The 25,139-nt window shown below is 44.3% G+C and overlaps 1 protein-coding gene across 5 annotated transcripts in view; it reads right to left on the bottom strand.

Moving 5' to 3' along the window:
- Positions 1 to 25,139, bottom strand: part of CYTH4 (cytohesin 4) — a 159,427-nt gene that overhangs the window by 13,067 nt on the left and 121,221 nt on the right. For 2 of the 5 annotated variants that reach the window (XM_077277856.1, XM_077277857.1), the window contains exons 2-8: positions 18,548 to 18,621; positions 12,147 to 12,211; positions 11,991 to 12,057; positions 9,811 to 9,929; positions 7,148 to 7,228; positions 5,555 to 5,667; positions 343 to 491 (exon numbers count right to left, since the gene is read on the bottom strand). In XM_077277856.1, the coding sequence (XP_077133971.1) occupies positions 343 to 491; positions 5,555 to 5,667; positions 7,148 to 7,228; positions 9,811 to 9,929; positions 11,991 to 12,057; positions 12,147 to 12,211; positions 18,548 to 18,621 (668 nt within the window). Of the gene's footprint in view, positions 1 to 342; positions 492 to 5,554; positions 5,668 to 7,147; positions 7,229 to 9,810; positions 9,930 to 11,990; positions 12,058 to 12,146; positions 12,215 to 17,753; positions 17,868 to 18,547; positions 18,622 to 25,139 lie in introns of those variants that run through there. The other 3 variants (XM_077277861.1, XM_077277858.1, XM_077277859.1) reach the window with 3 other exon arrangements.

Genomic DNA, 25,139 nt, shown 5'->3' with positions numbered 1-25,139 from the left:
TCAACATGCATGACCCTTCTCTTTCCCGACAGCAACTGTTATGGAAGAATCTGGAGGCCAAATCTCCAGCAGAAGACAACCTAGAAACACTATGATTAATGTATCAGAAAAAGATTATTGATAAAGAATCTTAGCTGTATAATGATAAAAATAATGTATATTACAATTAACAGTGTCTGTGCACAGTAAATGGAGGGTGGACTCTCCAAACAATTTGGCCTAGTGGGCCAGAGGAACCATGTTCTGATATCAGATTGCATGGAATTTTGAAGATGGCAGCTCATTCTAAGTAATGGACAACTTCTTTTCAATATATTCAGCATGATATTTAGGATTACTCACGGTCAGCAGTTCTGTGGGCAGATCTCCACCTGGGTGTACACCCCGATGTAAGGAAATGAAATGCTGCAGATCAGGCTTCTCCTTTACACTTGGGTTGTGTAAAGATGTGTTTAAGATGATCAGTGAGAAGGAGACGATATAGCAGCTGTCTGAATGAATGAAAACATAAAAAAAGATGGAAGAAATTAAGAGGACTTTTTAATATCGGAAATTTTACTAAATATACTGGTGCATAAAAAGTCTAAACCTTCGCTGCTACAATAAATATCATTCCAGCGATTGTGTGATCACAGACAACACATTTTGCATGTTACAGTATTTAAGGTCTAAGGGGACCAAAAGACATGAAACATTTTGCATTTTTATTACTGTTTCCACAGAGACCACTTCATCTCACTCAAACAGGAAGTTGAGAACATCAACCCAGCAGACCACAAACTCAAGAAGTCCTATGATATAGTGGTGTACACAATATATGCTGTGTATGCAAATCTAATATATAAAGCTGAATGTGTGTGTGTGTGTATGTATGTATGTATGTATGTATGTCCGGGATTGGCATCTGAACCGTAGCAGCTACAGCCACAAAATTTTGCACAGTCACACGTCTGGACCCCGAGAGCGTCATAGGCTATGTTGTGAGGTGAAATTTTAACCCCGCGCTTTCCAATTCACCAAACAATTTTGCCCCTATCTACATAATGGGGAAAAAGTGAAAGGAAAAGTGTTGGAGGCGTCGCAGCTACAGGCACAAAATTTTGCACAGTCACACGTCTGGACCCTGAGAGCGTCAAAGCTATATTGTGAGGTGAAATTTTAACCCCGCGCTTTCCAAGTCACCAAACAATTTTGCCCCTATCTACATAATGGGGAAAAAATGAAAGGAAAAGTGTTGGAGGCAAATTAACAGCTGCCAGATGTGAACAAGGGGGACTTAAAGAATGACAGCGATGGCACCAAAGAGTATATACTGTACAGTTGCTAAGGTGGGGCCCCAACATGGGATAATCACACCACCACGGGGATATGAACACACACACAAAATGCGCCACACACTACCACGTGCTCGAACACATATACCACCCTCAGTGCACATTTCACCACACATACACCAACCTCGCCACATAAAAGTAGAAACACAAAAGTCGCCGCTCAAAACTCGCCACGCGCAAAACTCTCCACATGCAAAACTCGCCACACGTGCAAAACTCGCCACACGCAAAACTTGCACACGCAGAAAAATTGCCACACGCAGAAAAATTGCCACATGCACAAAAGTTGCAACACATGCAAAAGTTGCCTCACACAAAACTTGCACATACTCAAAAGGCACCACACATAAAACTCGCCATGCGCAAAACTCGCCATGCGCAAAACTTGCTGCACACAACTTGCTACACTAACCTGTCACATGCAACTCGACACACAAAAAGTTGCTACACGCATGTCGCCACACAAAACTCATCTCACAAAAGTCCCTACATGCATGTCGCCACACGCAACTCAACACACACAACTTGACACACGAAACTCGCCCTAAAACACACACAAGTCTGGTATCCTTCAAAAATAAAAATCTGATTAATAAGCAGACAAACTACAAGAGCAACAAATGTACCATATAGGAATCCGGCAGCTGTCAGTCACATGACCAGTCTATTATGTGTATGTGTGAGCTAATATATACTGCCAGGGGGTGGGCTTACTGTTGGCTGGGGATTTATCAGGCTGCCATTTTAGCTTACAAATACTGAGGTAAAAATACTGACCAAATAACGTGTGAACGAGGGCTAATACAGGAGGAGATGGCATACAGCTATATACTATATACAGGAGATGACACACAGGTATATACTATTTACAGGGGAGATGACACACAGGTATATACTATATACAGGAGGAGATGACACACAGATATATACTATATACAGGAGAGATGACACACAGGTATATACTATATAGAGGAGGAGATGACATACAGGTACATACTACATACAGGAGGAGATGACATACAGGTATATACTATATACAGGAGGAGATGACACACAGGTATATACTATATACAGGAGCAGATTACCTACAGGTATATAGTATATACAGGAGGAGATGACACAGGTATATGCTATGTATAGGAGGAGATGACATACAGGTATATACTATATACAGGAGATGACACACAGATATATACTATATATAGGTGAGATGACACACAGGTATATACTATATACAGGAGATTACATACAGGTATATCTAATATATAAAGCTGAATGTGTGTATGTATGTATGTGTGTATGTCCGGGATTGGCATCTGTACCGTCGCAGCTACAGCCACAAAATTTTGCACAGTCACACGTCTGGACCCCGAGAGCGTCATAGGCTATGTTGTGAGGTGAAATTTTAACCCCGCGCGTTCCAATTCACCAAACAATTTTGCTCCTATCTACATAATGGGGAAAAAGTGAAGGGAAAAGTGTTGGAGGAAAATTGACAGCTGCCAGATGTGAACAATGAGGACTTAAAGAATGAGAGCGATGGCGACAAAGAGTATATACCGTACAGTTGCTAAGGTGGGGCCCCGACATGGGATACTCACCACACACGGGGATATGAACACAAACACAAAATGCGCCACACACTACCACGTGCTTGAACACATATACCACCCTCAGCACACATTTCACCACACACACACACCAACCTCGCCACATAAAAGTCGAAACACAAAAGTCACCACTCAAAACTCGCTACATGCAAAACTCGCCATATGCAAAACTAGGCTCACGCAAAACTCGCCACACGTGCAAAACTCACCTCATGGAAAACTCACCTCATGCAAAACTTGCACACACAGAAAAATTGCCACATGTACAAAAGTTGCACCACATGCAAAAGTTGCCTCACACAAAACTTGCACATACTCAAAATGCACCACACATAAAACTCGCCACGCGCAAAACTCGCCATGCACAAATCTTGCTGCACACAACTTGCTACACTAACCTGTCACATGCAACTCAACACACAAAATGTTGCTACACGCATGTCGCCACACAAAACTCATCTCACAAAAGTCGCTACATGCATGTCGCCACACGCAACTCAACACACACAACTTGACACATAAAACTCGCCCTAAAACACACACAAGTCTGGTATTGTCCTTCAAAAATAAAAATCTGATTAATAAGCAAACTACAAGAGCAACAAATGTACCATATAGGAAATACGGCAGCTGTCAGTCACATGACCTGTCTATTATGTGTATGTGTGAGCTAATATATACTGCCAGGGGGGAGGGCTTCCTGTTGGCTGGGGATTTATCAGGCTGCCAATAGCAACCAATCACAGCTCAGCTTCTATTTTGCTACAGTTAATTAACCTGAGCTCTGATTGGTTAATATAGGCAACAAAGACATTCTCAGTATAACAAAGCTAATATATGTTGTGAAATGCTTCTATTTGCTTAGTTTTTGCCTTTTAATAATTACATTTCTATCTATTTGTTTTGTGGTTTTTGTGTGCAGAATAAATTTTTGTTAACACATTCTATTTTGCTAACAGCAGTCATTAACCCGGGCGAAGCCGGGTAGTACAGCTAGTATATATATAAAAACAAAACCGGCAAGACCACCAAATGTCCATCAGGACAAGACATAGAGAAATGACATCTTAAATCGTAAACTGTAGAATAAAATATTCCATTACATCACTACATAAAAATATGGTAAAACAGAAGTCGAAAACCCATCGGCAGCGCTAGATGAAGTATTGATGGCTTATACTCAGTGGGCTTCTCTGCAAGCACGGAAACCGGTGGTTAAATGAAAGGGAATATCAGTGGGTGGTAGAGCAAATATCCCATTTCCAGCTCCAGTCTAAAGTTTCCACGATGAATCAGTATTTGAGATTCTGTAATTAGCTAGAAGCGCACGTAACGGTATAAAACCAGAGCGAGTCCGACTGTGAGACTGACTCTGATATTGATGATAAAGATTCAAGTAATATGCATTATGAGATAAGCCACCCCAAATACATTGACCTGGAATTTTGTAGTTAACAGCAATCTGTTAGCAGATTCACGTTGCCGTAACCACAGGCGGCAAGAAATCCCGACAGGCTACCTTATTACTGCTAGCTATGTTTAACTCTAAAATGCAGCAACAATCAGAAAAAACATACGGTAAGAAGAGCCGGGTACAAGGAAAAGTCTCCGTTGGGCGACACAGCTTGATCAACAGGTTTTTCACTGTAATGAGGGAGCCTGTTGCTACTCCAGGTTGTCCATGGTTAGGGCAGCAGATTAAGTTCCCTTTCAAAGGGTTTTAACTTTTTCAGCAATAGGGCTCTGTTCACACAGTCTTGATTTATAAACTGGGAAAATTTCTGTACACACATTCTAAATGTAAACCCCCAATGTATGCAACTGTATACCCATATCTGCTAATTGTTCAGATTTTTCGGAAGTAATCCCAGCAAATTCGTAGCAACCCAGGCCAGATGAGCAACCTTCTCAAAAGTAGATGGTTCTGTGTTGGGGTGACAACACAAATCATGGTAACTATGTTTACCATGAGTTGCTTGGGTTGGTAACCCATACTTGACATTGATCAGTTAAACTGCTTGTTGCCAAAAAAAAAATCTTAAACATTTTTAGGCCGTTTCATCAAGAACACCGTTGATCCCGGGGCGTTATGGAGTCAGATGCATCTGATTCATGATGGGGTGCATGCCTGTTCATGAATCTGGAGCATCTGTTGAGCGGAGAGCGCCTCCATGCACCATGACAGAAATATCACTCCGGTCACAGACTGAAGTGAGATGTCTGGTGTAGGGAGTACGGTTGAGTGAATTTGTTCCGGTTCCCTCTTACTCGGCAAGCTATAACGCTTACCGAATAAGCTGCAGAGGGAACTCGGCTTCCTGGATCGCACCGGCTGATCAGCTGATCGGCGCCGCAGCTGCATGTGTCGCCTGTATTACAGTCACAACACATGCATGGAGAGTCTCAATATTTTGGCTCCTAAATTTTGGACTTTTCAAAGCTTTAACGCTGTAATGTTTTGGAAAAAGCTTTGATTAGTTGTGGTCATAATGTCTCAGGGTGTCAATGGCTATATTAAAAAAATTCAACATTTCCTAGAACAAGACAGCGGTGTGAAATTAGTAATTATTGATAACAATTACAATAATCAGTTACACTGGCCATGGTTACCTGTGGATTTGAAGGTGATTGGGTTACACTGGCAGTAATGAGCTGAGAAGGACTCCATTATTCGGTCAATCTTTTGTGCTTCTCCTGGTAATCGAAAAGTACCAAGAAAATGTCTGGAAGAACACAGATCATGAAGATTTAGTTGCTATTTTTGGTTGTGGTAGTGGTGCACAACACTCTCAGGCCCGAGGGTTACGTTAGCAGATTGCACCACTTACAAAGTTCCAAAACCCTTATTTTTTCGTTGTCCTCCAAACAAATTAAAGTTATTAATTTTTGTAATATACTTCACTCAATGGTGAACAGAGGCAGAAATAGGCCCCCTTACCGCTTGGGCCCCTGTGCAGCTGCACAGGTGGCATCAATTATACATCTGCCCCTCTCTGCTCCCTACACCTGTACTCAAAAAGGGAAACTTTCTATACTCTGACTGAATAAATATAGTGTATGATATTGCTGAGCAGCACTTGAAATCAGTTTCTAAAGAGACTGAAGATCAAAACGGCACTGCCGCATAGTGTTTGGGGGAGAAGGAAGGAAAATAAGGAAGTTTACTACTAAAATACAGAATTTGCAATGCTTGGAGGATAATTAAAAAAGTTTAGATTTTTTTTAAAGAATATTCCCATTTGAGACATGCAGTCTGAGAATCCCCCTGCTCCCTTATTTAGCACCCAAAAGAGGCGGAGACCTGGATGTGCCTGATTTATGCCATAAATGTCTCATATCGAAATTCTCTATCAAATGAGTAACTTCGACAGCCGCTACACATCCAGGGATTATCTGTTTGTTAGGCTATCCCTACATGTGTTGCGGTTGTCGAACAGCCGCAAGACATGCAGCCGCGGGGGACTCAAGCATATTATTCGAGCATGCCGAAGACACTTGGCTAGCAAACGATCATGCTCGGATAACACCTTATATGAGCACGTCTGCTCATCAGTAGTAAAAACAAACAACTTTGCAATTTATCTGTTATTAAAAATCAGTTATGTTCTCAAGAACAAAAGGATTTTTAATTCTGTAGTTTAGTACTCATTGACTAGCTTACCGGCCACCACTACCAACTACAAATCTACAAAGAAGTGGCTGGTTTCACACACACTTCCAAACTTTTTGCTATAGAGCTTGTAAGCTCTGAAGTTGGACAGATCACTGGGTCCATGTGCTCCTCAAGCAACATCAGAGAGCACATAGTTCAGGCCAGTGGTGCAAAAATGATAGGAGATTACAATTATTTAGGAGTGCACCGTCACCCTTCAAGCAGGAACCCAAAAGCAGCAGTGCGCTCCTAAAGAGAGCAAAACCTTTATGAAATCATTGACGCAGTGAATATATTCCTATTGGATTATGTTAGGCATTGTACCTTTCATGTTTTGGCAATGCATTTAACGCATTTCATAAGTTAAGAAGTTAAACAAACTAATTCAGACACTTTGGCATCTGTAACCATAGGAACCTATTGTAAAAACTTACTGGATATTATTGTCTGGAACATGCAATTGACTTGAATCGCTCTACCCCTTTAATTCAATGTACTATGTAGAAAGAAGCCAACCCGTGGTTATTGATGCTATACAATAACGTTCCTACCTCAGAGCATCTACTAGATTGAGTTGGTTGAAGTTGTGGCATTTTACGAAAGCCTTCAGAACCTGAATATTCAGCGACTCCCTGGAGAGAAAGAACAAAACAGAAAGGAAAGGAAAAGGAAGGAAATGGGATTGGGCCAAGAGAGGAAAATAACAGCACAGGGAAGACACAATGGAAAAACAAAATAAGTTGATGACCCATTCATATTTTACTAGTACACATTCACCCCAGCTGAATTTATCATTTAGCAGCTTCTTTTAGCCCCAGGGTGATCTTGTGACGTACGATTATGCAATCTATTGGAAGTCTATTGGTTTTGCTTTTCATAACGACAGAGACCACGGGTATAAAATAAGTGTCAAATTTTCATCCAGAAAAAACAGCCTTTTCTTCATCTGTATTGTCATCCGTACGTATTCCATTTTTATACCCCAGCAGAGAATATACAGTAGTTTACAAGACTAAATAGTTTCCTATGTTACAGATTTGCAATGTGTCTGTAAAAATCGGATTCTATATGGTTAATCAATATGGAATCCAATTTTTTGGGCGCATCCATAGACTTGAATAGGCGAGTATCATCCCACAAATGGAAGAGCATAGTGCACGCTTTGATTTTTTTTTAGTGGACATTTGGTTTATGTAAAAAATGGTCGCCTGAACAGCCCTACTGACTGACATTTGTCCAAGTGCTGTCAGTTTTTTTCCAAGGACAACACTCGGACCAAAAATACGTTTGTGTGAACATAGCCCAAAAGTTCAAAGTGAATGTGACTTTATTTAGCACTTAGACTAATGTAACGGGCTGGGTTCAGACAGCCATAATAACACTTGCGTCAATCACGGACATGATTGCCGATACGACAGGCTCTGTGAGCCGGTGTGCGCTTCCGCATAGCAGACACGTGCAGGTGCTGTCTGCCATTTACACGCACTCGTGAATCAAAATAGCGCGTGCCACAATTTTTTTTCCATGTGATCATTGGTCCGTCCATGTGGAAAATTGACTCTTTGAACTGACACATTGGTGCGTGTGCGCTCCGTGTACTGTCTATGGTGCACACAAACAGCACAGTTTGGGAAACCACTGGGTAATTCTGACATGGAGAAGGACTTGGGGATCCTAATTAATGATAAACTTACCTGGAGCAGCCAGTGCCAGGCAGTGGCAAACAAGGCAAACAGGATCATGGGATGCATTAAAAGAGGTCTGGATACACATGATGAGAACATTATACTGCCTCTGTGCAAATCCCTGGTTAGACCGCACATGGAGTACTGTGTACAGTTTTGGGCACCGATGCTCAGAAATGATATAATGGAACTAGAGCAAGTACAAAGGAGGGCAACAAAATTAATAAAGGGGATGGGGGAACTACAATACCTAGAGAGATTAGCAAAATTAGGATCATTTAGTCTAGAAAAAAAAACGACTGAGGGGCGATCTAATAACCATGCATATAAGGGGACAATACAAATATCTCTCCGAGTATCTGTTTATACCAAGGAAGGTGACGGTCACAAGGAGGCATTCTCTGCGTCTGGAGGAGAGAAGGTTTTTCCACCAACATAGAAGAGGATTCTTTACTGTTAGGGCAGTGAGAATCTGGAATTCCTTGCCTGAGGAGGTCGTGATGGCGAACTCAGTCGAGGGGTTCAAGAGAGGTCTGGATGTATTCCTGGAGCGTAACAATATTGTATCTGACAGTGATTAGGCTCTTTAGAAGGACGTAGATCTGGGGATTTATTCTGATGGAATATAGGCTCAACTGGATGGAGAAATGTCTTTTTTCGGCCTTGCTAACTATGTTACTATGTTACTATGTCCTCATACTGTCCTTGTTTATACCAACGTGTGCTGTCCGAGTTGCAATCAGCACACAGACAGCACATTGACAAATGTTATTGAATAGGACTAATCGGATGTTTTTTCACATGGACACCCGCAGCATGCACTATTCTATTACATATTTTGGAGAGACTCACCCATTCAAGTCTATGGGTGCGCGACAAAATCAGATCCTGTATGGATCATCTGATCTTTACAGATACATTGCCATTATTAACATAGGAAACTGGTTGCATAAATATGGATGCCACAGGAATTGCACAGTGATATTAAAAACGGACACGTGGAAAGCAGATGACAAAAGGGATGAAAATCATCATAGTTTACTGGATGAAAATCAGACGATTCTTGATATGCTCATCCGAAAATGGTAGAAAACTCATACCTGTGTGTTTACTGAACTGTCCATTTTTTGGGGGACTTTTTTTTAACCTATTGGCTTCTATGGGGGGCCTGAAGAAAGTACATGTAACGAACAGGTATGTTTTTAATTGGGGAATCAAAGCAGGAGCGTCGATCACTAGTGGCCTTTATGCTAATCGTCACGTGTGCTGTCGCTTCTGGTTGCTTTTACTCTTGTAATTCATTATCAAATCTAATGGCAATTAAGAGATAATTAGCAGCGTCGTCATTAGGGAAATGTTCCCAAGGAATGTTTTGTTACTGCAATATAATGCTGATTAAAATATGATTTATCCGATTGTGCGGTGTGGGGAAGCTATACAGATAACAGACTGCTGCTTGTGAGACAGACACAGGGGAAGGTGACTGGTAAATTCGGAGTTCATGCTTTTAGGATTTATCATATACTGACCTTTGTCCAAGGTATTCCCCTATGGCAGCCTTGCTGAGTCCTGCCCCATTATATAGGAAGCTTGCTATTTGCTCTGGCTCTTTTTCCACAAACTTCTTTGTAATAAGCAACTGAATTCCCTGGCCACCATAGATGAAAAATATAACAAAAAATTTAATGAGAGATGCGTTTTATAGGGCAACTAGTAACTTGTAAAGTGGAAATTGCAGATTGAGGCATCATTCATTCATCCTAGTTTTGCATATGAGGAAAAAAAAGATGTTTTTTCATCAGTGCTCTTGATCCTGTCGTTATCCAGTTTTTTGTGATGTGCCAATTAGTGTGGCTTCTGTTTTTTTATTCAATTCTATGCTGTCATTACCCATAAAGCCTCATTCAGACGTCCAATTTTTTTGTGTGGTCCGAATGTTATCGTTTTTTCTCGTACTTGGAGAAATAAAAAAGGGTGCAGTCTGATTTTTCACAGACCCATGGACTTACATTTCCAATTTTGATCCGACTCTGAGTCTGAATGAGCTCAAAAACTGGAAGAAAAACTCATTGTCCTTGGAAGACACAAGGATGAAACCCATCTCCTGTCCATTTTTTTATGGATCCATTGGTCTGAATGAACAAGTTTGATCCACTTGTGTCAAAAACAGACATCTGTAGAAAACATTATGACACATGACACAGCGTCGTATCTATCTATCTATCATCTATCTATCTCTCTATTTATTATCTATTATCTATCTCTCTATTTATTATCTATCTATCTATCATCTATCTATCTCTATCTATTATCTATCTATCTATAATCTATCTATCTATCTATCTATCTATCATCTATCATTCTTTTTATCTATAATCTATCATTATCTATCTATCTATCTATCTATCTATCTATCTATCTATCTACCTATCATTCCTTCTATCATATATCATTATCTATATATCTATTCTTTCTATATATACAGCTCTGGCAAAAATTAAGAGACCACCACATCAAACCCCCATTGAAAACCTCTGGAATGTAATCAATAGGATGATGGATAGTCACAAGCCATCAAACAAAGAAGAACTGCTAACATTTTTGACCCAGAAGCAGTGTGAAAGACTGGTGGAAAGCATGCCAAGACGCATGAAAGCTGTGATTAAAAATCATGGTTATTCCCCCAAATATTGATTCCTGAACTCTTCCTGAGTTAAAGCATTAGTATTGTTATTTCTAAATGATTATGAACTTGTTTTCTTTGCATTATTTGAGGTCTGAAAGCACTGGGATTTTTTTTTTCATTTTGACCATTTCTCCTTTTTAGAAAAAAAATACAAAATTTATCACTTGGAAATTCGGAAACATGTTGTCAGAAGTTTATAGAATAAATGAGCAATTTACATTTACTCAAAAATATACCTATAAAGAGAAAAATCAGACAAACTGAACATTTTGCAGTGGTCTCTTAATTTTTGCCAGAGCTTTATCTATCTATCTATCTATCTATCTATCTATCTATCTATCTATCTATCTATCTATCTATCTATCTATCTATCTATCTATCTATCTATCTTAAGTAGCTAGTAACTAGCTTTAAGTTACATAGAGTACAAGGCTTTGTTCATACTTTAATGAGCACGAGAGCTGTGCGTTATGATGAACAATGAATTATCTCTGTTACTTTTTCCGAATTAACCCATTATCTACCAATGCCCTTTTTTGGGACGCCTAATCTTTAGCTTCTAGCAACTAAGATTTTATAATTTTTATAATTAGGTCTAATTTTTTGTGTTGTGTTTGTAAAATGAATGTTTTCAAAATAGGAAATCATGTCACTGTCATTTTTAATTGAATATTGGGACGCCCTTTTCTGAAAAATCCGCACTTGTAAAAATTTTAATTTGGCAAGTAATGGGTTAACATTTATTCAAATCTAATTTTCATTTTAAGAGTCTGACACCTAGATACATAAATACAATAATCACCATGCCCAGACGTTTATGGTGGGTCACCACATCCTTCCTTAGTGTTACCAGCTTCGCATTGCTTGTAAATTACAATGACCTCCCCCTGCTTGTAGCCTACCTGCGGCTTCTGCACCCCCAGTAACTACGCCCTACTGCCCCTATCCAGCATGTTACTTTAAAGTATGTACCATTCACATACCATAGAATTATTAATATGTTTTCTGTACTTCTAAGCTCACCTTCTCCGGATCCATGTTAAATTTCCTGCTTGCACTGAGCAATTCATTGTCCCTCTGTTCTTTTCGACTATGAGAAAACAGATTAAACTTTGGCTTTAATCTCTGATCATCAGCGCAACGCGTTTATGCACAACCTGAGTGGTAAATGCTGCTCACCTTAGCTGCAGGCGCTCGAAATCATCAATTTCGGCCACAATTTCTGTTATCTCATTTTGCAAATTCTGCTCTCGATAATTAAAAAAAAGGAAGACAAAGCAGAAGGTTTCAAAATGATCGCTGACATGAATTCTTGATGTGGTAAAGTGTATAGTAAACGACAAGGGAAAAAATAAAGAAACAATGAGGACTCTAAAGAGGCAAGTGACATATATACCATAAAGATGTGACATACACTCACTGGCCACTTTATTAGGTACACCTGTCCAACTTCTTGTTAACACTTAATTTCTAATCAGCCAATCACATGGCGGCAACTCAGTGCATTTAGGCATGTAGACATGGTCAAGACAATCTCCTGCAGTTCAAACCGAGCATCAGTATGGGGAAGAAAGGTGATTTGAGTGCCTTTGAACGTGGCATGGTTGTTGGTGCCAGAAGGGCTGGTCTGAGTATTTCAGAAACTGCTGATCTACTGGGATTTTCACGCACAACCATCTCTAGGGTTTACAGAGAATGGTCCGAAAAAGAAAAAAAATCCAGTGAGCGGCAGTTCTGTGGGCGGAAATGCCTTGTTGATGCCAGAGGTCAGAGGAGAATGGGCAGACTGGTTCGAGCTGATAGAAAGGCAACAGTGACTCAAATCGCCACCCGTTACAACCAAGGTAGGCCTAAGAGCATCTCTGAACGCACAGTGCATCGAACTTTGAGGCAGATGGGCTACAGCAGCAGAAGACCACACCGGGTACCACTCCTTTCAGCTAAGAACAGGAAACTGAGGCTACAATTTGTACAAGCTCATCGAAATTGGACAGTAGAAGATTGGAAAAACGTTGCTTGGTCTGATGAGTCTCGATTTCTGCTGCGACATTCGGATGGTAGGGTCAGAATTTGGCGTAAACAACATGAAAGCATGGATCCATCCTGCCTTGTATGGAGCATCTTTGGGATGTGCAGCCGACAAATCTGCGGCAACTGTGTGATGCCATCATGTCAATATGGACCAAAATCTCTGAGGAATGCTTCCAGCACCTTGTTGAATCTATGCCACGAAGAATTGAGGCAGTTCTGAAGGCAAAAGGGGTCCAACCCGTTACTAGCATGGTGTACCTAATAAAGTGGCCGGTGAGTGTAAATCTCCAGTAGATTCATTACCTATAGAAATGGATGAAGACAGCCATGAATAGGCAGCCAACTCTCCAACTGCCAGGGTCAATGGCAAGCTAATAGCCTACCCAACCGGTGCAGCTTCAGTCCAGATGGAAGGGGGCCATCACAACTATAACTGGATCCTGAACTGTGTACAGCATAATGTATATGGCATTGGAATGAGACCAGAAGGTTTTGGTGTGGGATGTATGGAGGCGGGGCTTACCTAGACAAGTGGGCAGGGCTTACTGCTGCTAGTGGGTGGAGCTTTGTAACTTTTGGATTGAATCTGTGCTTGTGTTCAGTGTTTGATGTGTACATTGTCATTTTGCGATGTATCTGATTTGTGTGCTGTGATTACATGTCATGTATAATGTGTGTGCTGTGCTTATGTGGCGTGTGTGTGATGTCTGATGTGTGTGCTGTGCTTGTGTGATACATGTTCTGTGTTTGCGTGACATCTGATAAGTGCACTGTTCTTGTATGTCATGTACAATGCGTGTACTGTGCTTATGTGACATGTCTGACATGTGCTCTGCGCTTGCGCGACATGTCTAATTTGTGTACTGTGCTTATGTGACATGTCTGACGTGTGCTCTGCGCTTGCACGACATGTCTGATTTGTGCACTGTGCTTATGTGACATGTCTGACATGTGCTCTGCACTTGCGTGACATGTCTGATTTGTGTACTGTGCTTATGTGACATGTCTGACGTGTGCTCTGCGCTTGCATGACATGTCTGATTTACTGTACTGTGCTTATGTGACATATCTGACATGTGCTCTGCGCTTGCGCGACATGTCTGATTTGTGTACTGTGCTTATGTCACATGTCTGACGTGTGCTCTGCACTTGCGTGCATGTCTGATTTGTGCACTGTGCTTATGTGACATATCTGACGTGTGCTCTGCACTTGCGTGACATGTCTGATTTGTGTACTGTGCTTATGTGACATGTCTGACGTGTGCTCTGCGCTTGCGCGACATGTCTGATTTGTGCACTGTGCTTATGTGACATGTCTGATGTATGCGTTGTGCTTGTGTGACGTCTGACGTGAGCACTTTCCTTTTACAATGGATGCAATGTGCTAATGTGACATGTCTGATGGGTGTGCAGTGCTTTTATGTCATGTACAATGTGTGCACATGTATCTGATGTGTGCTCTGTACTTAAGTGAAGTGTGTGATCTAGTTATGTGGTATGTGCAGTACTTATGTGAGACATGCCTTGTACTTGTAGGACATACGCACTGTGATTTTCTGATGTGTTCCCAACATATTTTGGTTTTATGAACTGTGTTGCGTAAAGCGATTTTGTCACTGGCTTACCACGAAACAGAGGAGCCAGAAGACCGCAGCGTCTGAGCTCTTCTACTCCGGCGCTGAATAGAAGCACTTCACCTTTTTATTAAATGGTGTAAATTTCTTTGGGCAGTGCAGGTGGTGCTGTGTTGAGAGCTGTTGGAGCTAAGGCTCTGAGCTGTACACTCTTAGCCACTCCGCTCCCCAATATAATTTGGGTCCTGACTAGCACTCATTGTCAGAATTACCTTATTACTGCATGGCGAGGAGGATAGGTGTTGGTGGTTATTTGAGTAGTTGGTTGGTGGATTTATCTGTGACAGTTTCTTGGTTTTGTGAGTGTGATAATTCCCTTTCTTGTCCTACTTTGGTTTAACACCATCCTTCACTCCCCCGGAGCATACCTCTGTTATATGTGAGTGTATTTTTGTATGTTTGGTATTTTATGTTACCCCCTGTTCATATTAGCTTGTTAGTCTCCTTTTCCCTGGGTGGGGGAAGGGTACAGACTGAGGGCAGATTCAGGAGCTAAAGCAAGGCACGTGGCCCCGGCATCTTCACCTTCAGAAATAACCTGGCGAACAGGGCGAGCTAGGGCACACCCTAGTGTTAAGGACAGGGAAGGAGCCCATAGTCCCAGGAGACCTGATAACAGAGTTGTGACAGATTTTCTATTTTAGTTTTTATGCCTGAAGGGCTTACAGAAAAATCAGAGTCAATCATACTAGAATGAGCACCGGATTGGAGATATGTATAGCAGGATGAGCCTTATGTTGGAAAACATATATACCAGGATGGGGGACACACAGGTGCATCTCACAAAATTAGAATACCATCAAAAAGTTAATTTATTTCACTTCTTCAATACAAAAAGTGAAACTCATATATTATATAGAGTCATTACAAATAGAGTGATGTATGTCAAGTGTTTGTTTCTGTTTATGTTGATGATTTTGGCTTACAGCCTATGAAAACCGAAAAGTCATTATCTCAGTAAATTAGAATACTTTATATCACCAGCTTGAAACAATGATTTTAAAATCCAAAATGTTGGCCTACTGAAATGTATGTTCAGTAAATGCACTCAGTACTTGGTCGGGGCTCCTTTTGCATCAATTACTGCATCAATGTGGCGTGGCATAGAGGCGATCAGCCTGTGTCTCTGCTGAGGTGTTATGGAAGCCCAGGTTGCTTTGATAGCAGCCTTCAGCTCATCTGCATTGTGAATGCACCTGTATATTCCAAGATGGGCTCAGCATTGGATCAATACAACACCATGGGCCCAGGATGTGGAACATATATATCAGGATGGGCCTAGGATGGGGGACATATGTACCAGGATGGACCCAGGAAGGGGGACACCTTTACCAGAATGGGGGACACATATACCCAGATTGGGGACATATATACCAGGATGGGGCTTGGACTGGAGAGATATATCCCAGGATGGGACCAGGAAGGGGAACATGTATACCAGGATCGGTGACATATATACCAGAATGGGACCAGGATGGGGCACCCGTCTACTACCATGGGGCCAGAACGTGGAACATATATACCAGGATGGTGAACATATATACCAGGCCAGGATGGAGGACATATATACCAGGATGGGGGACATGTATACCAGGATGGGGAACATACAGCTCTGGCAAAAATTAAGAGACCACCACATCAAAACCCTGTCATGGGCAGCCCAATCTCCAGACCTGAACCCCATTGAAATTCTCTGCAATGTAATCAAGAGGATGATGGATAGTCACAAGCCACCAAACAAAGAAGAACTGCTTGCATTTTTGCGCCAGAAACAGTGTGAAAGACTGGTGGAAAGCATGCACATATATACCAGGATGGGGACATGCGTACCAGGATGGTTGACATATATACCAAGATAGGTGACATATATACCTGGATGCTGAACATACATACCAAGATGGGGGACATATACAGTTAGGTCCATATATATTTGGACAGAGACAACATTTTTCTAGTTTTGGTTATAGACATTACCACAATGAATTTTAAACAAAACAATTCAGATGCAGTTGAAGTTCAGACTTTCAGCTTTCATTTGAGGGTATCCACATTAAAATCGGATGAAGGGTTTAAGAGTTTCAGCTCCTTAACATGTGCCACCCTGTTTTTAAAAGGACCAAAAGTAATTGGACAGATTCAATAATTTTAAATAAAATGTTCATTTTTAGTACTTGGTTGAAAACCCTTGGCTGGCAATGACTGCCTGAAGTCTTGAACTCATGGACATCACCAGACGCTGTGTTTCCTCCTTTTTGATGCTCTGCCAGGCCTTCACTGAGGTGGTTTTCAGTTGCTGTTTGTTTGTGGGCCTTTCTGTCTGAAGTTTAGTCTTTAACAAGTGAAATGCATGCTCAATTGGGTTGAGATCAGGTGACTGACTTGGCCATTCAAGAATATTCCACTTCTTTGATTTAATTAACTCCTGGGTTGCTTTGGCTTTATGTTTTGGGTCATTGTCCATCTGTAGTATGAAACGACGACCAATCAGTTTGGCTGCATTTGGCTGGATCTGAGCACACAGTATGGCTCTGAATACCTCAGAATTCATTCGGCTGCTTCTGTCCTGTGTCACATCATCAATAAACACTAGTGACCCAGTGCCACTGGCAGCCATGCATGCCCAAGCCATCACACTGCCTCCGCCGTGTTTTACAGATGATGTGGTATGCTTTGGATCATGAGCTGTACCACGCCTTCGCCATACATTTCTCTTTCCATCATTCTGGTAGAGGTTGATCTTGGTTTCATCTGTCCAAAGAATGTTCTTCCTGAACTGTTCTGGCTTTTTTAGATGTTTTATAGCAAAGTCCAGTCTAGCCTTTTTATTCTTGATGCTTATGAGTGGCTTGCACCGTGCAGTGAACCCTCTGTATTTACTTTCATGCAGTCTTCTCTTTATGGTAGATTTGGATATTGATACGCCTACCTCCTGGAGAGTGTTGGTCACTTGGTTGGCTGTTGTGAAGGGGTTTCTCTTCACCATGGAGATTATTCTTCTATCCTCCACCACTGTTGTCTTCCGTGAACGCCCAGGTCTTTTTGCATTGATGAGTTCACCAGTGCTTTCTTTCTTTCTCAGGATGTACCAAACTGTAGATTTTGCCACTCCTAATATTGTAGCAATTTCTCGGATGGATTTTTTCTGTTTTCGCAGCTTAAGGATGGCTTGTTTCACCTGCATGGAGAGCTCCTTTGACCGCATGTTTACTTCACAGCAAAACCTTCCAAATGCAAGCACCACACCTCAAATCATCTCCAGGCCTTGTATCTGCTTAATTGAGAATGATATAACGAAGGGATTGCCCACACCTGTCCATGAAATAGCCTTGGAGTCAATTGTCCAATTACTTTTGGTCCCTTTAAAAACAGGGTCGCACATGTTAAGGAGCTGAAACTCTTAAACCCTTCATCCAATTTTAATATGGATACCCTCAAATGAAAGCTGAAAGTCTGAACTTCAACTGCATCTGAATTGTTTTGTATAAAATTCATTGTGGTAATGTCTATAACCAAAATTAGAAAAATGTTGCCTCTGTCCAAATATATATGGACCTAACTGTATACCAGGATGGGGGAGATATAAACCAATAAGTGGGACATATATACCAGAATGGGCCCAGGATTCTGGGGAGGAGGCAACAAGTGTGTCCTTATAGGATATAGAGTGCTACAAGGGACCATACATTTGACCAACATGCGGAAGGGGGGGTGGGGGGTGAGCCCTTGTCCAAATTTTGCACCGTGACCCATCAGACTCTAGTTACACCAACGGTAAAAAGACAATTATGAAATGTGAGTTTTTATGGAAGAGCACTGCATACAGAAAAATAAAAACACACAATAAAAAGGTTAAGATAATGAAAACAGGAATGGGGTGAGATAGCACAGGATGGATTTAGCAAGGTACCAACACACTTTAATTTGCTCCAGTAGATCATCTTTGGTTGGCGATGTGATCTTTGCCTCCTTTGTTTGAACCATTGTGTTTCCTTTTGAAAGAAAACAAACAGTTCATTTAGAAATATTATGTACTTTCTACAGGAAGACATACAATTATTTGTACAACTAGATTTTTCCAGCCAGCTAACGCTCGGCACACTCATTGCTATCTAATTAACGCTGCTGGTGATTAAACTAAAGTAAATAATGACAACATTAAATAGCGCTTATGCAGGTGGTAAATTAACTTAAAATGAAGTTAATAACAATAGTGTGGTGATGTGTTGGGGCGGGATTATGTGTGGTGATGTGGTGGGGGGGCGGGATAATGTGTGGTAATGGGATGGGGGGCGGGATTATGTGTGGTGATGTGATGGGGGCGGGATTATGTGTGGTGATGTGGTGGGGGGGCGGGTTTATGAGTGGTGAAGTGGTGGGGGGGCGGGATTATGTGTGGTAATGTGGGGCAAAATTATGTGTAGTAATGTGGTGGGGGGCAGGATTATGTGTGGTGGTGGGGGGTGGGATTATGTGTGGTGATGTGGTGGGTGGCGGGATTATGTGTGGTGATGGGGTGGGAGGCGGGATTATGTGTGGTGATGGGGTGGGAGGCGGGATTATGTGTGGTGATGGGGTGGGGTGCGGGATTATGTGTGGTGATGGGGTGGGGGGGATTATTTGTGGTGATGTGTTGCGGGCGGGATTATGTGTGGTGATGTGTTGGGGGCGTGGGATTATGTGTGGTGATGGGGTGGGGGCGGGATTACATGTGGTAATGTGGTGGGGGGCGGGATTATGTGTGGTGATGGGGTGGGGGGGCGGGATTATGTGTGGTGATGGGGTGGGGGGGCGGGATTATGTGTGGTAATGTGGTGGAGGGCGGGATTATGTGTGGCAATGTGGTGGGGGCGAAATTATGTGTAGTAATGTGGTGGGGGGCGGGATTATGTGTGGTGGTGGGGGCGGGATTATGTGTGGTGATGTGGTGGGGGGTGGGATTATGTGTGGTAATGTGGTGGGGGCAAAATTATGTGTAGTAATGTGGTGGGGGGCAGGATTATGTGTGGTGGTGGGGGGTGGGATTATGTGTAGTGATGAGGTGGGGGCGGGATTATGTGTGGTGATGGGGTGGGAGGCGGGATTATGTGTGGTGATGGGGTGGGGGGCGGGATTATGTGTGGTGATGGGGTGGGGGGGATTATGTGTGGTGATGTGTTGGGGGCGGGATTATGTGTGGTGATGTGTTGGGGGCGTGGGATTATGTGTGGTGATGGGGTGGGGGCGGGATTACATGTGGTAATGTGGTGGGGGGGCGGGATTATGTGTGGTGATGGGTTGGGGGGAGAGAATATGTGTGGTGATGGGGTGGGGGGGCAGGATTATGTGTGGTGATGTGGTGGGGGGGCGGGATTATGTGTGGTAATGTGGTGGAGGGCGGGATTATGTGTGGCAATGTGGTGGGGGCGAAATTATGTGTAGTAATGTGGTGGGGGGCAGGATTATGTGTGGTGGTGGGGGGCGGGATTATGTGTGGTGATGTGGTGGGGTGTTATGACCCCAATGGCAGAGGGTCTCAGAAGTTATTAGCAAGTCTGCAAACACAAAAACCAGCTCATAGGGCAGTGGTAACTAGGCTGACCGTATACCTGATCCTAGCACCACAAATAGCAGCAGCCGGGGAACGTACCTACGTTGGTTCTAGACGTCTCGTGCCAGCCGGAGAACTAACTAACCCTAGAAGGGAAAAGATAGACCTTTCTTGCCTCCAGAGAAAAGACCCCAAAAGTTGGATACAAGCCCCCAACAAATAATAACGGTGAGGTAAGAAGAAAAGACAAACGTAAGAATTAACTAGGTTTTTAGCAAAGAGAGGCCCACTGACTAATAGCAGAATAAAGGAAGATGACTTATACGGTCAGCAAAAACCCTATCAAAATTTCCACGCTGAATATTCAAGAACCCCCGAACCGTCTAACGGCCCGGGGGGAGAATATCAGCCTCCTAGAGCTTCCAGCAAAATCAGGAATCACATTTAGTACAAGCTGGACAAAAATAAGAGCAATGCAAATAACCAAAAAATAAGGAAGCAGGACTTAGCTGAATTTGAAAGAACCAGGACCAGCAGACAGGAGCAAACAGAAAGGAACTGATTACAACGATGCCAGGCACCAGACTGAAAATCCAGGAAGCTTAAATAGCAACACCCCTGGACTAACGAGCCAGGTGAGTACCAAGCTGAGGAAAGAAACTCAAAGTGTCATGTCTCTAGTGACCACAAGAGGGAGCCAAAAAATCCAATTCACAACAGTGGGGGGCGGGATTATGTGTGGTGATGGGTTGGGGGGAGAGAATATGTGTGGTGATGGGGTGGGGGGGCAGGATTATGTGTGGTAATGTGGTGGAGGGCGGGATTATGTGTGGCAATGTGGTGGGGGCGAAATTATGTGTAGTAATGTGGTGGGGGGCGGGATTATGTGTGGTGGTGGGGGGCGGGATTATGTGTGGTGATGTGGTGGGGGGCGGGATTCTGTGTGGTGATGGGGTGGGGGGGCAGGATTATGTGTGGTGATGGGGTGGGGGGCGGGATTATGTGTGGTGATGGGGTGGGATTATGTGTGGTGATGTGTTGGGGGGGCGGGATTATGTGTGGTGATGGGGTGGGGGGCGGGATTATGTGTGGTGATGGGGTGGGATTATGTGTGGCGATTATTATGTGTGGCGATGTGGTAGGCAGGCGGGATTATGTGTGGTGATGTGGTGGGGGGTGGGATTATGTGTGGTAATGTGGTGGGGGGCCAGAATTATGTGTGGTGATGTGGTGGGGGACGGAATTATGTGTGGTAATGTGGTGGGGGCCTGAATTATGTGTGGTGATGTGGTGGGGGGCGGGATTATGTGTGGAAATGTGGTGGGGGGGCAAGATTATCTGTAGTAATGTGGTGGGGGCGGGATTATGTGTGGTAATGTGGTGGGGGCAGGATTATCTGTAGTAATGTGGTGGGGGGGGCGGGATTATGTGTGTTAATGTGGTGGGGGGATTATGTGTGGTAATGTGGTGGGGGTGCGGGATTATGTGTGGTAATGAAGTGGGGGGTGGGATTATGTGTGGTGATGGGGTGGGGGTGGTCTTTATGTGTGGTAATGTGGTGTGGGGGCAAGATTATCTGTAGTAATGTGGTGGGGGTAGGATTATGTGTGGTAATGTGGTGGGGGCGGGATTATCTGTAGTAATGTGGTGGGGGGGCGGGATTATGTGTGTTAATGTGGTGGGGGGGATTATGTGTGGTAATGGGGTGGGGGGGTGGGATTATGTGTGGTAATGGGGTGGAGGGGTGGAATTATGTGTGGTAATGTGGTGTGGGGGCGGCATTATCTGTAGTAATGTGGTGGGGGGCGGGATTACATGTGGTAATGTAGTGGGGGGGCGGGATTACATGTGGTGATGGGGTGGGGGGCGGGATTACGTGTGATGATGGGGTGGGGGGGCGGTCTTTATGTGTGGTAATGTGGTGGGGGGCTGGATTATGTGTAGTAATGTGGTGGGGGCGGGATTATGTGTGTTGATGTGGTGGGGGGTGGGATTATGTGTGGTACTGTGGTGGGGGGACTGGATTATGTGTGGTGATGGGGTGGGGGGCGGTATTATGTGTGGTGATGTGGTGGGTGGCAGGATTATGTGTGGTAATGTGGTGGGGGGCGGGATTATCTGTAGTAATGTGGTGGGGGGCAGGATTATGTATGGTAATGTGGTTGGGTTGCAGGATTATGTGTGGTAATGCGGTGAGGGGGCGGGATTATGTGTGGTAATGGGGTGGGGGGCGGGATTATGTGTGGTAATGGGGTGGGGGGCGGGATTATGTGTGGTGATGGGGTTGGAGTCGGGATTAGGTGTGGTGATGGGGTGGGGGGCGGTCTTTATGTGTGGTAATGTGGTGGGGGGCGGGATTATATGTAGTAATGTGGTGGGGGCGGGATTATGTGTGTTGATTTGGTGGGGGGCGGTATTATGTGTGGTAATGTGGTGAGGGGCTGGATTATGTGTGGTAATGTGGTGGGGGGCAAGATTATCTGTAGTAATGTGGGGGGGGGCAAGATTATCAATAGTAATGTGGTGGGGGGTGGGATTATGTGTGTTAATGTGGTGGGGGGGATTATATGTGGTAATGTGGTGGGGGGGCGCGATTATGTGTGGTAATGGGGTGGGGGTGGGATTATGTGTGGTGATGTGGTGGGGGAGCGGGATTATGTGTGGTGATGTGGTGGGAGCCTGGATTATGTGTGGTGATGTGGTGGGGGGCGGGATTATGTGTGGTAATGTGGTGGGGGGCTGGATTATGTGTGGTAATGTGGTGTGGGGGCGGAATTACGTGTGGTGATGGGGTGGGGGGGCGGGATTATGTGTGATGATGGGGTGGGGAGGTTTTATGTGTGGTAATGTGGTGGGGGCGGGATTATGTGTGGTAATGTGGTTGGGGGGCGGGATTATGTGTGGTAAGATGGTGGGGGGCGGGATTATGTGTGGTGATGTGGTGGGGGGCGGGATTATGTGTGGAAATGTGGTGGGGGGGCAAGATTATCTGTAGTAATGTGGTGGGGGCGGGATTATGTGTGGTAATGTGGTGGGGGCAGGATTATCTGTAGTAATGTGGTGGGGGGGCGGGATTATGTGTGTTAATGTGGTGGGGGGATTATGTGTGGTAATGTGGTGGGGGTGCGGGATTGTGTGTGGTAATGAAGTGGGGGGTGGGATTATGTGTGGTAATGTGGTGGAGGGCAGGATTATGTGTGGCAATGTGGTGGGGGCGAAATTATGTGTAGTAATGTGGTGGGGGGCGGGATTATGTGTGGTGGTGGGGGGCGGGATTATGTGTGGTGATGTGGTGGGGGGCGGGATTCTGTGTGGTGATGGGGTGGGGGGGCAGGATTATGTGTGGTGATGGGGTGGGGGGCGGGATTATGTGTGGTGATGGGGTGGGATTATGTGTGGTGATGTGTTGGGGGGCGGGATTATGTGTGGTGATGGGGTGGGGGCGGGATTATGTGTGGTGATGGGGTGGGATTATGTGTGGCGATTATTATGTGTGGCGATGTGGTAGGCAGGCGGGATTATGTGTGGTGATGTGGTAGGGGGTGGGATTATGTGTGGTAATGTGGTGGGGGGCCAGAATTATGTGTGGTGATGTGGTGGGGGACGGAATTATGTGTGGTAATGTGGTGGGGGCCTGAATTATGTGTGGTGATGTGGTGGGGGGCGGGATTATGTGTGGAAATGTGGTGGGGGGGCAAGATTATCTGTAGTAATGTGGTGGGGGCGGGATTATGTGTGGTAATGTGGTGGGGGCAGGATTATCTGTAGTAATGTGGTGGGGGCAGGATTATCTGTAGTAATGTGGTGGGGGGGCGGGATTATGTGTGTTAATGTGGTGGGGGGATTATGTGTGGTAATGTGGTGGGGGTGCGGGATTATGTGTGGTAATGAAGTGGGGGGTGGGATTATGTGTGGTGATGTGGTGGGGGGGGCAGGATTATGTGTGGTGATGTGGTGGGGGCGGGATTATGTGTGGTAATGTGGTGGGGGGTGGGATTATCTGTAGTAATGTGGTGGGGGGCAGGATTATGTGTGGTAATGTGGTTGGGTTGCGGGATTATGTGTGGTAATGTGGTGAGGGCGGGATTATGTGTGATAATGGGGTGGGGGGCGGGATTACGTGTGGTGATGGGGTGGGGGGCGGGATTGTGTGTGGTGATGGGGTTGGGGTGGTCTTTATGTGTGGTAATGTGGTGTGGGGGCAAGATTATCTGTAGTAATGTGGTGGGGGTAGGATTATGTGTGGTAATGTGGTGGGGGCGGGATTATCTGTAGTAATGTGGTGGGGGGGCGGGATTATGTGTGTTAATGTGGTGGGGGGGATTATGTGTGGTAATGGGGTGGGGGGGATTATGTGTGGTAATGGGGTGGGGGGGATTATGTGTGGTAATGGGGTGTGGGGGTGGGATTGTGTGGTAATGGGGTGGGGGGGTGGGATTATGTGTGGTAATGGGGTGGAGGGGTGGGATTATGTGTGGTGATGTGGTGGGGGGGTGGAATTATGTGTGATGATGTGGTGGGGGGCCTGGATTATGTGTGGTGATGTAGTGGGGGGCAGGATTATATGTGGTAATGTAGTGGTGGGCAGGATTATGTGTGGTAATGTGGTTGGGTTGCGGGATTATGTGTGGTAATGCGGTGAGGGGGCGGGATTATGTGTGGTAATGGGGTGGGGGGCGGGATTATGTGTGGTGATGGGGTTGGAGTCGGGATTAGGTGTGGTGATTGGGTGGGGGGCGGTCTTTATGTGTGGTAATGTGGTGGGGGGCGGGATTATATGTAGTAATGTGGTGGGGGCGGGATTATGTGTGTTGATTTGGTGGGGGGCGGTATTATGTGTGGTAATGTGGTGAGGGCCTGGATTATGTGTGGTAATGTGGTGGGGGGCAAGATTATCTGTAGTAATGTGGGGGGGGCAAGATTATCTGTAGTAATGTGGTGGGGGGTGGGATTATGTGTGTTAATGTGGTGGGGGGGATT

The sequence above is a fragment of the Ranitomeya variabilis genome, chromosome 8, assembly GCF_051348905.1.
Source record: "Ranitomeya variabilis isolate aRanVar5 chromosome 8, aRanVar5.hap1, whole genome shotgun sequence".
NCBI classification, from domain to species: domain Eukaryota; kingdom Metazoa; phylum Chordata; class Amphibia; order Anura; family Dendrobatidae; genus Ranitomeya; species Ranitomeya variabilis.
Note: the sequence above shows the minus strand (reverse complement) of the source record. Positions and strands in the feature narration are given on the sequence as shown.